A 16,562-nucleotide genomic window follows, 5' to 3' on the forward strand; every position below is an offset into this window, starting at 1 on the left:
ATATCCCTCAGCTGTTAGCCATTTGCAAATTCATAAAAAAAATGACACTCAAGCAATATATTTTTAAATTTAGGTTATTCAGGCGTGCCTTCAGCATTACATGTAATTCATACAAATACATATTATAATACTTTTTAGTTTCAGGCTCAAGACTTCTCGGGCCATTTATGAAATGGAAATATTAGTTATACATGTATACATAAAATATTAGATGTAATCCCTTGGCTCACTGTAGGTTTTTTAAAGGCAATTTTCTGGAGGGGAGGAGGAGAGGAAGAGGACTATGTTAAATTAGAAGGCAGATAAAAATGTACATATCTAATTGTATGATGTAAAGGTTTTCTTACAGTTCATTTTTCATGTTAAATTGAGGCTCTTTCTTAACAAAGCATCTTTCTCCACCTTTATACAATTCAGATATATTATCGAATATAGCTAATGAGGTCCAAAATGTGGTGGATGTTTTAAAATATTTATTTATTTAGCTTGCATGACTGATTTGGGCAATCCATGTGGATATATTAACATAATATTACTGATTTGGGCAATCCATGTGGATATATTAGCATAATAGGTTAATAATATTAAGTATATTACTCTAAAATGCAAAGCCCCAACAGGCAGGTCTGCTCTACCTTAGTGTAATGGGCTGTGAGAATAACTTGGGAGACAGGAGGAAGAGCTGTAGCCAAGGCAGTGGTGGGAGAAGAGTCATGTGATCACCTTTTGTGGTCTTATGACAAGCAAAGTCAATGAGGAAGCCAGATTCATTTAACAGCTGCAGTGATTCACTTAACAAATGTGGCAAGAAAGGTCGTAAAATTCACTTAACAACTGTCTCATTTAGCAACAGAAATTTTGGGTTCAATTATGGTTGTAAGTCAAGGATTACCTGTATTGCACTCACTGATGACAGAACCAGCAATATATAGCTGGCAGAACCTGGTGCTCTTTCTCAGTTTAAATCCTTCTTGAAGCATAGGACTAGCATTTTCTCTACAACCAATCCTTTTTTTCCCCAAGCAGAAGTTTACTATTTTTTTTCAAAAGAACACTAAATGCATATTTGAAATGCTGTCTTAGCACTTTTCCAGAGAAGCGTTAAACCTACTTCCATAAGGAGACTATGTAAGATCTGACAAGCATTTGGTCAGTCCACTGTCAAAAGCCATTGTGGAAACTCCTGCAGCCAAAGCCAAAATAACTACTGAGGGCAGATCTCAAATCTTTGACTTCATCATCCACCACATCACAAGCAAAGCAATGATAGATCATGTCCAAAGCTAAAATCCTGCTGGGAAAAGAGGAAAAACACAACTTTAACCTAAAGAAGGGTTTAAATTGCCTCAAATGTGATGCTGAGGGCAAAATCTGGGTTAAAAAACATGGCATAAAATGATTACTAAGCATTTTTGTACTGTGATTGGAGGGGCATAATTATCTTTTCAGTCTAATATCCTCCCTTTTTCTACAAATCTGAGGAAACAGGCCCTTAACCATCATAACTTAACATATCACTCCTTTTTTTAAACTGTCAGGTTTCAGTGCTGAATCGTGGATTTTTGCATGTGTGTAAAGTGGAGAAAATCTGAACATGCAAAGATTCTTTTTCTGCAACAGACTAAAGTTATATGCCCAGACAAGGGGTGTCAAACTCAAGGCCCTCGGCCTGGATCCGGCCCACGGGGTTCTTAGATCTGGCCTGCGAGGCCACTCTGGAAATAGCAAAGGACCAGCCCACAGTGCCTCTGCCAGCGAAAACAGAGCTCGGGCTGCAGGAGGCCGTTATGGCCATAAACGGCCCTCCCGGGCTCCATTTTTGCTAGCAGAGGGCTACAGGAAGATCCACTGAGCCCCGCCCAGGCCACCACAGGTGCCCCATGACACGAGTGACATCAAGCTGGCCATGCCCACCCCAGTCACACTCACCCCAGCCATGGCCCCCCGGCCCCCCGAGGTCAAACACAACCCTGATGTGGGCCTCAATGAAATTGAGTTTGACACCCCTGGCCCAGTGTGATTAATTTTTTAAATATATATTTGTATTATTGTGGCTTGCTGCATTGTCAGCCAGATGGTGAGACTGGATTTGGCATTTTTATCCACCTGTTGAGTCTTTCTTAGGATCCTGGGATAGGCAGATGTTTTTTGGTGGTGTGAAAGGTATGGCCTGCAGGATGTAAGATGTTCCAAGTAAAACTGCTTTTTCCAATTGATTGATAATCGTTTTGTTAATGCTGATGGCACTCAAATGGTGCCCCAGATTGTTTGGGATTGCACCCAAGGCACCTGTTACTATTGGTACAGTCTTTGCCACAGTCGTTCTACTTCTATTTTCAGGTCTTTTTATTTTTCTCCAGTTCTCTCTCTTCTGCTCTTTATTCAAACATGTGAAATGACAACCGCCAGGTCTTGCAATTGATATTGGCCTTCAAAAACATCAAATTCTTCCCAAGAAATTAGGATGTTGTAATGAATTGGTGTAACATATGTGTGGATCCAATTAGTGTGAATTATTATTATGGTTGGTCATATAGTCAGCCAGATGTTTAGACTGGATTTGGCATTTTTGTCCACCTATCAAGTCCTCCCCAAGGATCTGGGATAGGCCAGTATTGTTGTTTAATAATGTGAAAAGTATCATTGCAGAGTGTAAGGCGTTCTAAGTAAAGTTGCCTTTTGCAATTGACTGATTTTATTAATGCCAATGGTGTTCAAGTAGTGCTCCAGTTGTTTTAGGATAATACGCCTGATTACCGTATATACTCGAGTATAAGTCGACCCGAATGTAAGCCGAGGCACCTCATTTTACACAAAAAACTGGGAAAACTTATTGACTCGAGTATAAGCCGAGGGTGGGAAATGCAGCAGCTACTGGTAAATTTCAAAAATAAAAATAATTAATTTGGGAAACGATCTCACTATCATGAAAGGTTTAATTGATTCACTAACCCAAAAGAAGAAGATGATGATGACAGCGGGAGGCAGGAGTCACTCTCTTCCCCTCCCTCGGAGGCCCCCTGAGTCAGGAGTCACTACTGCCGGCGCGGCCCCAGTCCCGCCGCCTCGGGAAGGGAAAGGCAAAGCGCTTTTTGCCTTTCCCTTCCCGGCTGGGGCTGTTGGGAGTCGCTGCCGCCGGAGGCCGCGACTCCACACCATTTTTTTTTTCAGAGGGGAATCTGACTCGAGTATAAGCCGAGAGGGATTTTTTCAGCACAAAAAATGGGCTGAAAAACTAGGCTTATACTCGAGTATATACAGTACTATTGATACTATCTTTGTTTTCTATTGCCACAGTTGTTCTACTTCTGTTTGAAGGTCTTTGTATTTTGTGATTTTTTCTCAATTTTTTTCTCTTCTGCTTTTCTCCAGGTTCTGCAATCAGTGGTGGGATTCAATTTTTTTTACTACCAGTTCTATGGGCATGGCTTGGTGGGCGTGGCAGGGGAAGGATACTGTAAAATCTCCAGTCAGAGGTGGTATTTGCCGGTTCTCCGAACTACTCAAAATTTCCACTACCAGTTCTCCAGAACTGGTCAGAACCTGCTGAATACCACCTCTGTCTGCAATGTCTACTAACCAGACTTTTTTTTGGGGGGGGGGGGTCTGTTATTGTTTGCCCACCCAATTGTTGGGCAACTGCCAGCTAGGCTGGAATGAGGGGTCAAATGGGGGCCCAGCTTGGAATCATGGCACAGCCACGTTTTATCTTCCCCAAGATCCATGAAGCCTTACCGGGGGTGTTTCCAGAGAAAGAGAGTCTGGAGAGATTTTTATAACATAAGTAGAGACAATAAAGATGCTTATTCTAGCTGTTTATGGCTGGCCCTGTTTGCTTGCTTGCCCTTGACACAAATAATAATATTATTAGGCTGTGGGGGGAAATAATCAATGTAAGAAATAAAGGATAATTGTATAAGGTAAACTTTGGTTAATGGCAACGTGCTGAAGAAACTTCTGCTTAAAATATTCATGTCCCAAAAGCAATTGGTCTCTGGGATATTTCATTCTGTAGGTTAAATTTGTACTGTGTTATTCGGATATTTTGTCTTTCTGCTCGCTAAACTTTTGCTTCACTTTTTATTCTGCATTACCTAATTCATTCCTTAGCCTTGGTAGTAACAGTATATGCAACAACGCTTCAGTAAGTACAAGAGACAAATATTTCTTCTGCATATACTCATTTTCCAGCTGAGTGATAATCATGCCAGCACCAAGTTAATAAGTAATTTCTGTATCCTGATTTAAGGAAGCAAACCAAGAAGTTCAGGGGTTGAGTTGCATTTGTAGAATGACCTAAAACCCTAATCAAGTAAAGGAAGGCTTTTGAGAGATTTTAGAAGTTAAAATTTCATGTTTAAATAGAAGGAACTCCCATATATTAATTAACTTAGAACCACAGAAGGGATAATTAACAACTTCTTCTTCTTCTTCTTCTTCTTCTTCTTCTTCTTCTTCTTCTTCTTCTTCTTCTTCTTCTTCTTCTTCTTCTTCTTCTTCTTCTTCTTCTTCTTCTTCTTCTTCTTCTTCTTCTTCTTCTTCTTCTTCTTCTTCTTCTTCTTCTTCTTCTTCTTCTTCTTCTTCTTCTTCTTCTTCTTCTTCTCCTTTTCCCCCCTCCTCCTCCTCCTCCTCTCCTGGAGTAGCCATCATAACAGCAGATAATTAGTTTCATTTTTAGTTTAACTCTGTATATATGTTGCAGTGAGAAAAGCCACATGTACAGCTATGGAATTCATGGCATGGGTTTTGTAACTTCTTAAACCACCAGAAGTTGAAATATTGCATCTCTCATCCCAACTCTAAAAAGCCTTTGGCTCAGGATATGGAAGGTACACCTCTTCTTACTAAGCAAAGACACTTAGGATCTGCCTTTGATCAACTAAGGAGTTGAAGGAAGGTTAAAAAAAAAAAAAAGGTTCTTTTCCCCATATTTATCTCATTTCCAATGTTACTTTGTTCCTTAAAATGAAGGAAAAATTTCCTGCCTGTTAGATGTGGGCAATGGAACAATCTATCTGCAGGCTTGTGAGATCTCCATTTCTGGAAGTTTTTAAGAAGGGCTAGACAGCTTCCTCTCAAAGATAGTTTAATTGGCTTTCCTGCACATTGTCAAGGCTTGAACTAGATAATTTGTATGGTCTCATTCAACTCCACAGTTCTGTGAATCTATGTCTATAAGCTGAGTTTCCTATTAAACTCTGCTACAGAACCATTCATTCATTGTCGCGGCAATCCGTTCCCTTTCCTTTTCATCCACAGACAGTATGAAGCAACTCCTGAAGACAACCTGTTGAGCCAAGAAGTGATGTTGAAGCGCCAGGAGGAGGAGATGATGCAACTGCAAGCTAAAATGGCTCTCCGGCAGTCTCGGCTCAGCCTCTATCCTGGAGACATAGTGAGGCCGGCTGTGCTTGATATGACAAAGGATCCACTTAGAGAAATTGCTTTGGAAACAGCCATGACCCAAAGGAAGCTAAGGGTAATGTTAAGACAATGGTGGGCCAAGGGTTGCATCTTTTAAAAAAGCACTGTGCTAAGCAGACTGGAGAGGTTAACACATTTACTCTCCTTCCTTCCTTCCTTCCTTCCTTCCTTCCTTCCTTCCTTCCTTCCTTCCTTCCTTCCTCCCTCCCTCCCTCCCTCCCTCCCTCCCTCCCTCCCTCCCTCCCTTCTATCCTCCTTCCCTCACTATATAGCAATGTTTTGCTTTTAGCAATTGATTGACAAATTTCAGTGGTCCAGTTTTGGCCAGTCCCAGAAGTCCCAAACAATGATTAGAAACGGATGTGAGTTAGTTGCCAACTCTTATTTTAAGTGGTTGAGCAATACACTTGGCTGAACACAAATTAATTCTTTATAAAGGTGGACAGTCATTTCTAACAATACTTCAGTCTGTTCTGGTGTTAGCACGTATATTTTGTGTCCATGCTCGGAATAAAATGTGTTCATATGGTATGTATATTTGTGTGTGTGTGTGTGTGTGTGTGTGTGTGTGTGTGTGTATTTATATTTCATGGTTAATGTTTTGATAAGCCATTAAAGCCATTCTGTCTCAGAAAATGTTATCCCTATGGAGAGTCTTGAGCTTCTTACTACATGCCCCAACAGTAGCAGAGATAGTTTAAGCAAGTGTACCTAATCTATAGTGTCTAGTTTTGACACTAACATCGTGACCAATAGGAAAACAGTGACTCAATATCCTGGAATGTTTCCTGCTAATGCTGTTGACCTTTTTCAGATCTCTCCAATACAGTTAGGTTGCTCCTCTGACATTGCATATGTTTTAGAAAGACCTGTGTTTTTTTAAAAAAATAATTAATTATTTAATTAGAATGTTCTAATTCTGATTAAATTCTATTTAATTAAATATTCTAATCAACATTCTAATATGAACTCTAATTATTGTTAATATTCTAATTGATATTCTAAAATTCAGTTACAGTTTTATGTGTGTATCAAGTTTTCATGGCAGGAGAAATTTTTCCTGGTATATCATTATGCCATGGGAACACCATTCTCATTTGTCTCGCTAGCTTTTATCAAGAATTAAAAGTTATTAATAGAAAATCCAGCAAATCCTGAATGGCCTTTGTACTAGCCTGCAGAATAGACCCATATTTTTGTTCCTATGTATTAAAAATTTGAGATAATGTACAGGAAGGAAAATACAGGGTCCATCCTTCCTTGTCATGACAAAAGATGGCTGCTTGAATGACTATTGGTGTTTCTGTATTTCCTCATCCTGATGCTTATGTTGGGATTACAATTTCCAGAATTCCAAGATAAATTCTTGGGATGGGAATTTATAAAGGAACAGTAATTTTCCCAACCAATCTGGAAAGCAACAGGTTTCGCCAGGCAACTATTTAATTAGACAAACAACATTTATTTGTTTAATGTACAGAATGTTTATCTAATGGAGTCCTAGAAATGAATAAATTGGTTAAGTGTACTAAACTTCATTTGGAAGAGCTCTTTTCAGTTCTCATTTCCCTCTGTAATAACTATGGGCTTTATTCTTGTCTTCAGTTACTTATCAGTTTTTGGTGGCATGAATGCTGAATGCTAAAATAAGTTTCTCTAATTTGCAGAATTTCTTTGGTCCTGAGTTCGTAAAAACTACTATTGAACCCTTTACCTCCTTGGACCTGCCAAAATCAATTTTGGTAAGACCTTTGTTGTAAATGTACTATCAGTAAGTAGCATATAGCAATGATCTGATGGTATGGTGTGTGATGTAATGATCTTTGTGTTTTTCTTCTCCTATAAAATCTTTCCTATACTCTTAATTTGCTTGATTTCTTTTAGTGCAGGGGTGTCAAACTTGCGTCGTCACGGAGTCATCATGTGACGTATCAGGGTTTTCCCCTTCGCTAAACCGGGCGGGGGCGGGGCCAGCACGTGACGCATTTGGGCCATGAGTTTGACACTCCTGTCTTAGTGGATTCTTTGCCCTTTTTTTAGACAATCATTGGTTTAACTTTCTCTGAATGTTAAGCTCCACATGCAATATTTATCTGATAAGTTGTGTGACAATCACCATGAGCTTTCAACACCAGCTCTAGAGATTGGGAAGTTTGGTTTGTCTATCATATTGTCCAATTCAGATAACTCCCTTCCCTTGCCTTTCCTGTTTAAATTATATTTATTCTATTAAACTACTTTGCAGTTTGTTTCATGAGGATGATACAATTTTGTGCTGGGTTACAACTTTCTGTTTCACTTCCGACTACATAACTGATCCTTCATCCCCAGTGTCAGAATTTTCCTCTTTGTGTAGATTCATGTTTTCTTTGACGTTGTTAATAATGCAAGGAGGTTTTTTTTTAATGGGGGCTCTCTTCTTGTAGGAGATTATTAAATTATCAACCTGTAGTCTTGCAATACCGTATGGTAATACATTTTTTAACAAAAATTCCGAAGTTTGGGTCTGTGTCACTCCGACATAACTAGCTTGCTTTTTACATAATTTTTAGTACTTTGAAGTTAATGGAATTTGGAATTTTTTAATGGTGTTTCTATAATGCAGGTGATCTATGTGGTTACTGCTTCCCTTTCATCACACATTCTGTCGTAGCAGAAGCTATGTGGTGCATTTTTTATAAATCATGTTTTCTGACAGCAAGGTAACTGAAATAGAGTCATGATATCATTTAGTTGAACATTTGTTGGGTATTTGAGTATCATTTAGTTGAACATTAGTTGAGTATTTGAATAACTGACAGTGCCTTGGTCATATCCTCCTGCATATATTTAAGAAAAAGAATGTGGCAAGCAAAACTGCATATAGTTCTAGTTGATATAAATTCCACATTGCAGTATTGTATGTCTCTGTGTGTAATTTTATTTTCAAAAAATTAAATTTGATATTCCCCTCACTTCCCATTTCCTCTGTGATATTAGAAAAGTGGATATTTGTTTTTTAAAACTGATGCTTTTGACAATATATGGCCCTATGTGTATACAATTTTGTGTCATTTTTGACAGTCTGTGTTTGTTTGTTTTTTGAAAATCAGAACAAAAAAGGGAAGAATGAAGACAATCGCCGAAAAGTCAACATCATGCTTTTAAGTAGCCAAAGACTAGAACTGACTTGTGATACTAAGACCGTATGCAAAGACGTATTTGATATGGTGGTCGCCCATCTTGGTTTAATGGAGCATCACTTGTTTGGGTTAGCTTCTTTAAAAGGTGAGAAAAAATATTGCATTACCCTGGATATTTTTCATTTGATATCAAATGGTAACTGCTGTGTATGAATGAGTCATTACTGACCACGAAAATAAATTCCATATTTTCCTGGAAACAAACTAGCCTCTATAACAGAGATATGCAAATTCATCTTTCTTTCTAAATTTGTTTCCCGTCATAGAGACAGCTAGTTTGAATTGGAACAGGTTTGTAGGGAAAGGGGGATAATTATTATTATTTCCCATGCCATTTTCTTAATTAAAAATCCCCTGCTATTTGTCCTCATAGCAAAAACCATGCATGCCCATGTTACCACTCAAAATAGCATTTTCAGAAGAATTTTCAGTGGGGAAAATGGAAGAATGGCTTGGAAGAATGGTTTTTTTTCCTTCTTTGCCCCCATGTGAAATCTGGCAAAATATCCTGATCCAGATATTGTGGAAAGAATATTGTATAACCTAGAACTAAGGAGAAATTTCCTGACAGTTAGAACAAGTAATATAGGAGGCAACTGGGTGGGGAATATTTAGTTTAGTTTAGTTTATTGTCATTGCACTTCATACAACAAAATTAAATACCATCTTCAGTGTACATTATGACTGTGAAAACAAAACAAAACACACATCCTTCACATTCTATACATTGAACTGAAAACCCCTGATATTGCATTAATATTGCACTATACAGTAGGATTCAATATAGTTACTGCCCTGGGATAGAAGCTGTTTTTCAGCCTATTTGTCCTTGTTGTTATTATCCTGTACCGTCTGCCAGATGGTAATAGTTCAAAAGAATATGTAAGTAAATCTTCCCTAACCTGGGAATCCTTCAGTATGTGGACTTCATCTCCAAGAATTCCCCAGCTAGCAGATCAATCCTGAGGGTTCCAGGAAATAACCATCGCATGCATTAAGGGATGGCTCATTTGGGCCTCAGACAGCCATTAGAAAACTTTTACTTTTACTTCATCACCAGTAATACATAAGTATAGACAGGAATCTGTCCCTGCTCTGGCTCTCAGAAATTCTTAAATTATCCACTTTGCTTTGTTTTCCACATTGATTAAGAGAATCAGCTGATAGCTTAATCGTAGATGCAGCTGTTCACAGTTAAATTCCTCCAATGGAGGCTGATTTCCCTCCGTTGAACAAATAGAATCACATGTTTGGGAGACGACTTGTGGATATATCAGCAAAGCAGAGCAACTGAGCTGCGATGTCTTATGGATGTTCTATGTTGATTTATCTTTTGATGACAGAAAATGAGTACTTCTTCATCGATCCAGAGCTAAAGCTAACTAAAGTAGCCCCCGATGGCTGGAAAGAAGAACCCAAGAAAAGGAACAAAAACACAGTAAACTTCATCTTGTACTTCCGGATTAAGTTCTTTGTGGATGACATTAGTCTGATTCAGTGAGTATATTTGGGTTGTGTTTTAAAATCATTCTTCTCCCATGTCCACATGCTCCCAAGCAGTCTTGCTTTTCTACAAGTCAGACATAATCATGACCATCCTGTTCTAGTTTCTATTCTTTAGTGGGATAGAAGGGGAAGGGTAACAAATGGATGATCCCAAACTGCTCTTCTCTTAACAATATCCTGTCAGGAATTTCATATAGGCAATAGTGGTGGAATAGCTAAATATTTCTCTGCCAGCCCAATGTATTTTCATGCTGATTATTTATTGCTATTACATTTGAATCATCTACCACAGGGGTGTCAAATCAAAGCCCATGGGCCAGGTGTGGCCCACAGGGTGCTTAGATCTGGCCTGTGGGTCCACCCTGGAAACAGTGAAGGACTGACCTGCGATGCCTCTGCTAGCGCATGTGGCTCACCCGAGCTCCATTTTCGCTGGCAGAGGGTAGCAGGAGGCCGCCTAGCCAAAAATGGAGCTTGGGAGCCCGCTTTTGCTGGCAGAGCGCTCACAAGTGATGTTGAGCTGGCCACGCCCACCCCGGCCATAGCCCCCATGGCTCCCTGAAGTCAAACACAACCCTGATGCGGCTCTCAATGAAATTGAGTTTGACACTCCTGATCTACCAGGTAGAATTAAAAACCCAGTTCTTTTTTTTTTTAAAAAAAAAACAAGTTTTATTAATTTTTAAAACACACAAATTATCATTATTCATTACATGTTTAAACCTTTTTCCCTTGTAAATTTAACAAGTCAGATAAATTATGATTCTGTTTTAAACCATTTCCATATAATATACCAAAACCTCTTATTCAATTTCTCTTTACTTCTCTTTACTCTTATTCAATATCATTATTATTATTTCATCTGTTTCTTTCTGACTTAGTTACCATTATTCTCATTCTATATTTCTACAAGTTTTTACCAATTCTCCCCCCAAAAAAGACATATACACACAACACACAAAACATAAAAAAATATCTTTTGGAAAGTAACTTGGACCCAGGTGTCTCTCTCTTCATGGACTTCAATTATATTCATGCTCATCTTACATATCATTACTTATTTTATTTACCATTCTAAGCCTTCTATATTAACTTCTCCACATATTTCACACTTCTTAATTCTACCTTAATTAATCATCTTAGTTTAAATCATTATATTTGTATCTTTTGTCCATTTTTTATCATCCCTTTGTCTCATCCCTTATGAAAAAAAAGAAAATCAGTTTCTCCTGAAATCATTAATCAGAGTATGATGCCTTTCTATCTCCCCCTAAGTTAATCAAATTAATCTTTAAAATAATATCTAATACCCAATCAGATTTTGCTTGGTACATTCTATCTAACTAATACATCCAACACAATTAAGTGCATAATTAGAGAATAAATCCAAATATTAAAAAGAAATACTATAATAAAAATTTCATAATAACATCCATACCATAATTTTATTAAACTCTTTAATTAAAACAATATTCTAAACCCCTCCTATTATTAAGTTTTAAAACCAATCATTTTTAAACATTTTAACATTTTAATCTCTTATCAACTCTTAAACCATTGCAATACTACCATCTCATCTTATGTACCTTGCAAAATCTTTTTACTTTATCCATTATCCATAAAAAATTCCTTTTTTTCCATTTAATTTCAAAACGTTGTAGCTTTTCTCCACCTTTTCCCTTTCTTTCTTTTCCCAACAAACCTTTCTACCCCCCCTTCTTCTAGCCTCTGCCTTACCGGCTTCCCTTCTCTGTCGTATTTCTTTTCCCCTTTGTTTACAATCATCATATTGGTTTTGCACTTTATTTTTCCCTTTCTTAAATGTTTTTTTTAGATCTTAAGTCCTTAAATCCTTTAGTTTTCTTCTTTTCTCTTCTTTTCTTTTCTTTCTCTCTTCTTTTTTTCTGGATCAAATTCTGAGATTCATTAAAGATGGCTCCTTCATTTCTTTCTTGTTCCTCTGCTGTCTTCATCTGTTGTAATTTTTGTTGATAATTAGTAAGCGCCATTTCTAAGAAAAGGAAAGCTTCTTCCACACCATTTCTTAGTTCCTCAACAGAAAGAGCCATTATAAATCTTTTCTTTTCTTTTCTCCTTCTTTCTTCTTACAACAACCAGAATATTCAAAAGAAAATAAAAAAGATAAAACAGTCCCAAAGTTATCAATCAGTCCAAACCAAGGCAGAGTTCTCACTTTCTCCTTCTGGGGTGATATCAATCAAAGAGAAAGAAAGTCCAAATCTGTTTAAAGTCTTGTTACAATATATTCTAGTCTTCAAATCCTTAAGGCATCTGCTCCAACAAATCTTAGCATACAAATATTTTCTTTTTAATCCTCTCTCTTCCCACTCATCGCTTAAAACCAATTTCCACCTAAAAAAATAGGTTTCTTAATATCCAGTTATTTATTCCGTAGGAAAAGAGGGAAAGCTATCCTTTCAGCACCTTCAAGCAGCCGCTTTTTTCCTCTTCTGGCAGGTATTATTCAGAAAATCATACTTTTCAGGAATTTTATTAAATATGTCTTAGAGTCCTAGGAGCCAAGAAAAACTTTCTCCTCTCAATCACTTTCTCCACTTCCTCCTGCGCATTCTTACCCGGCTGCCAGCTTCTTTGTGGCGGCCATTACGGACCGCCGCTGCACGTCCTGGGAAAAGGGGTTCTGCCGGCCAGGGAGGGGGTCTGCAGCACCCCCAAACCCTTCTCCGGATCCCCCTACCTTCAGCTGCCCCTGCAGGGCAGCCTAGCTCCGTACCCGGCTGGGTCGGAGCCCCAAAAACGGCTAGCGCGGCAGGGATCGCGCAGCTTCGCAAATCCCTGCCGCTCGCGAAGCCGACAAACCGGAAGTCCCCTAAAAACCCAGTTCTGATCTGGAGAGTCTAGCCAGACTAATCTCTCTTGGGAAACACGATTATAAAATGAAGGTTGTTCCAAGTTTTTCAAAGTGGCATCATGGAAACCTGGAATTGTTGAACTTACCTTATGTTTGTTATGTGCTTTGAACATCCTGCAGTGCTGTAGAAATTACCTGTTACATGACCTTGATTCATTAATTGATTCATTTGTTGATTCATTCATTCATTCATTCATGTAATTTATAACTTAGGTTTCTGCTCAAACATGCACTATGGTATCAAACCGAATGTAAAAACATAATATAAAGGCTGAGACATAAAATGAAAACTAAAATCAATTAATGTTTAAACTCCTGGCAAAAGAACCCCTCTCACATAATGCATTCAACCTGTTCCCCCATGATCCAGTTAACCGTGTCATACAAAAGGGCTTTTGTATAAACGGGAATTGTCGCCTTGAGCTCTTCTGCATGCAGTTGTTATTTCCGCCTCCCATGACCTGTTTATTTCTTTTTTTCTTGATTTGCTCCAGGCACACGCTGACATACCATCAGTACTACCTGCAGTTAAGGAAAGATCTTCTAGAAGAGAAGATACACTGTGATGACGAAACAGCCTTATTGCTGGCCTCCTTAGCCCTCCAGGCGGAATATGGAGATTACCAAGATGAAGTAAGGATATTTTTTTCATTTGTTGGCAACCTCTCAATTCTATGCTTATTTTATAGTTTAAAGCATCTCAGTTGGTTTGGCTGCTACTTAAATGTCAAGGTTCAGTAGATGTGCAGTTGGGAAGCAGAGGATAAGAATTCAAAGGTTTTCCAAATTGAATTGGTTTGTAGCCATAGAACTCAGATCAATATCTTCTCCCAGTTAGGGTCTTGAAGCCAAAGTAATCCAGTTTTACGGAACAAATGTAATGGTAAAAGGACTGGAAGGCTTCCTGTTTATGTCATAAGAAAATATTAACTAAACATTAATGCACTAATTTAACTAATAATGAGGCAACTATTTCTCAAACTTCTGATTTCAGTCCATTTTTTGACATTCATTCAAGAAGCCGGTAACACAATGTTAAAGTTTCTGGTCCATATAAAGTAATAACTATTAAAACCATCATCATGTCACAGTTGCAAAAGCTCTCATAATGTCACTGAAAGTTCTTCAGATTCAGAGCATCTGGAAGAACATTCAGAGCAAGCAATGAAGCCTGACACTCCTAACCTTACTTTATACTAATAGTTAAAAATATTTTCTCTCTAAAGGAGGATATTTGTAGCTCAGGGTTGAAATGAGGGCTTGTTGGGGCTCTCTGAGCTTTTTTTGTTTTCTTGAAGACATTTCTTACCCAAACTAGGTAACCTGATGCACTTATGATGTTACCTAGTTAGGGTAATGAAGCGTCTGCAAAAAAACAAGCAAGTTCAGAGAGCACCAAGGACCCTTCAAAATGTTGTCTTTTGCATGCAATGCCCAGGACATGGACTTGTACAGAAATTCTCCAAATGATCTTTTTCAGATGAATGAAAGTTCTAAACACACCTGAGGCAGACACAGAGTAAAGTTTTGTGAATAAGAGTCATAAATAGAGATGTCCATTCAGAGATTTAGCCTTCTCGCTCTGTTGAGGATAGTTTAAATTTTAAATTCATCCATACACTCTGAAAATAGGAGTATCTTACCTGTACAAGTTATGCTTTAAGTGATGGTCTATATAGCCAAGCGTGTGGATTCTGGACCTGCCCTGAACATGATTTAAGAAATTTCTAAATCTGAATTAAATATTTGTGCCTGCCATCATGCACATACTCAAGTAGATGTGCTTTTGTTTTCCTGCTTCATTTAATTCTAACTACCACAACGATATACAAAGGAACTCACCAAGCATGGAAGATTCATAACTGCCTTGATGACTGGTTCAGAGAATACTAGCTATTGATAAGTATTTTGTCTGCAATCTCCATTTAGTTACATCTGTCGTTTGATTTGCTAACTTTCTAGCCAGAGAAAAGGTAAACACTGACTAGAAAAAAGCCTTTCCAAAGGCCACAAGCATCCTGATTCTGTCATCAGGGTATATTAAATTTTTCTGCAAATAGTATAAATACAAAAACATGTCAGAAGAAAAATGATTTCTATAATAGCTCCAGTAAAGTACACTCAGGAAGTTTTGCCAACTATTAACAGATGTGAACAGTTGAAGGAAGACATCAGCCATGCTGCTTAAATGTAGAACAAACATTGTACATGATGGTCTATTAGTAGAAGACATATTTATTCATTGCAGCATACCAACATCTATTTATTTACTGATTCAAGTAATAAATTGTGCATTCTGTTGAGCCTTTTTAACATCCCTGCAGTCAGTGTAAAAAATAAGTTCTTAAAAAGTCTATGCTTGCAATTTTCAGAAAGATCCGATCACTTTTTGATATCTGGATCTTATTTAATGTTATAATCATTATCTAGGAGTGATGATTGAAAATAGAACATAGAATAACAAGACTGGAAGAGACCTTGTGTGATGACTCAGGGTGTGGCACAAAAATAACAAAGGCACAAAAGTAGATAAATTCCTTTTAATACCTCCAACTTGGCCCCCAATGTCCAGTTATCCTCGGCTGGAGATCAAACAGACTACAAAGGGAAGAAATGCAGTCCAAACCCAAAGTACAGATAAATTAGAAATAAAAAAACCAACACAAACCACGCTGAAGTACACGACACGCCAGGATAATAAATTGCAGACTTCCAAAAGATAATGAAGCACACACAGTTGGGAGGACACCAAAACCTAGATAAGCTCGACAAAAATAAAGCACGCTTTGCTTCCAGCAACTTTGCCATGCACAGTTTGTCCTTTTAAACAGTCTTCCCAGCTGCAACCCATGAAGGGGATCAGGGCCCTTTCCTCCCCCATAAACCACGTTGCTCCCTTCTCCGTTCTTCCCTGCGTGCCCTAGGATGAAGAGGGGGTGGCCCTGGGTCTTCCTCTGAATGCCCAACCGGACTGTGCCCTTCCCCCGTTTCTTCCGGAGCCACACTCCCACTCCTTGTCAGCTGCTCAATCTCCCCTTCAGAATCAGACTCCAACAAGGGCATGATACCTTGGAGGTCTTCTAGTACAACCTTCACCCCTCCCCCCACTTGAACAGAAGACCTGACATACTATTTTGGGACAAATAATTGATAGAAAGGTTTTGGCAGTGGTATGGAGAACACCAAGGTAGCTGTCTCATATTCTGCATCACTTGTGATTATACTACTCAACCATTATTGAACTGGCATAGCATTCAGTTACAGGTAGCTGGGATCAGGACTATGGCTTACAGTGTTACTCTGGTGCTTCTGCTTGCAGATACATGGCTTATCCTACTTCAGAACAGAACACTATTTGCCGGCAAGAGTGATAGAGAATCTGGAGCTACCTAATGTGAAAGAAGAATTGCCAAAGCTGCATAGCACCTATGCAGGTGCTTCTGAAAACGAAGCTGAAATAGAATTTCTGAAGGTTAGAAATTCTGTGTGTTTTCATAAAAGGTTTTCCTATCCTAATGAAAGGGGGCGGGGGAAGCCAACTGGATCTTAAACCTCTT

General features: G+C 38.4%; 1 protein-coding gene across 11 annotated transcripts in view; it reads left to right on the plus strand.

Moving 5' to 3' along the window:
• The window catches only part of PTPN13 (protein tyrosine phosphatase non-receptor type 13), a 193,274-nt gene that overhangs the window by 96,189 nt on the left and 80,523 nt on the right, over positions 1-16,562 (plus strand). For all 11 annotated transcript variants that reach the window (XM_087962816.1, XM_087962818.1, XM_087962817.1 and 8 more), the window contains exons 10-15: positions 5,260-5,479; positions 7,092-7,166; positions 8,517-8,691; positions 9,950-10,103; positions 13,500-13,638; positions 16,325-16,477. In XM_087962816.1, the coding sequence (XP_087818942.1) occupies positions 5,260-5,479; positions 7,092-7,166; positions 8,517-8,691; positions 9,950-10,103; positions 13,500-13,638; positions 16,325-16,477 (916 nt within the window). The remainder of the gene's footprint in view (positions 1-5,259; positions 5,480-7,091; positions 7,167-8,516; positions 8,692-9,949; positions 10,104-13,499; positions 13,639-16,324; positions 16,478-16,562) is intronic.

This window comes from Notechis scutatus, chromosome 4 (assembly GCF_049901735.1).
Source record: "Notechis scutatus isolate UNSWTSFEM ecotype Mainland chromosome 4, rNotScu1.2, whole genome shotgun sequence".
NCBI classification, from domain to species: domain Eukaryota; kingdom Metazoa; phylum Chordata; class Lepidosauria; order Squamata; family Elapidae; genus Notechis; species Notechis scutatus.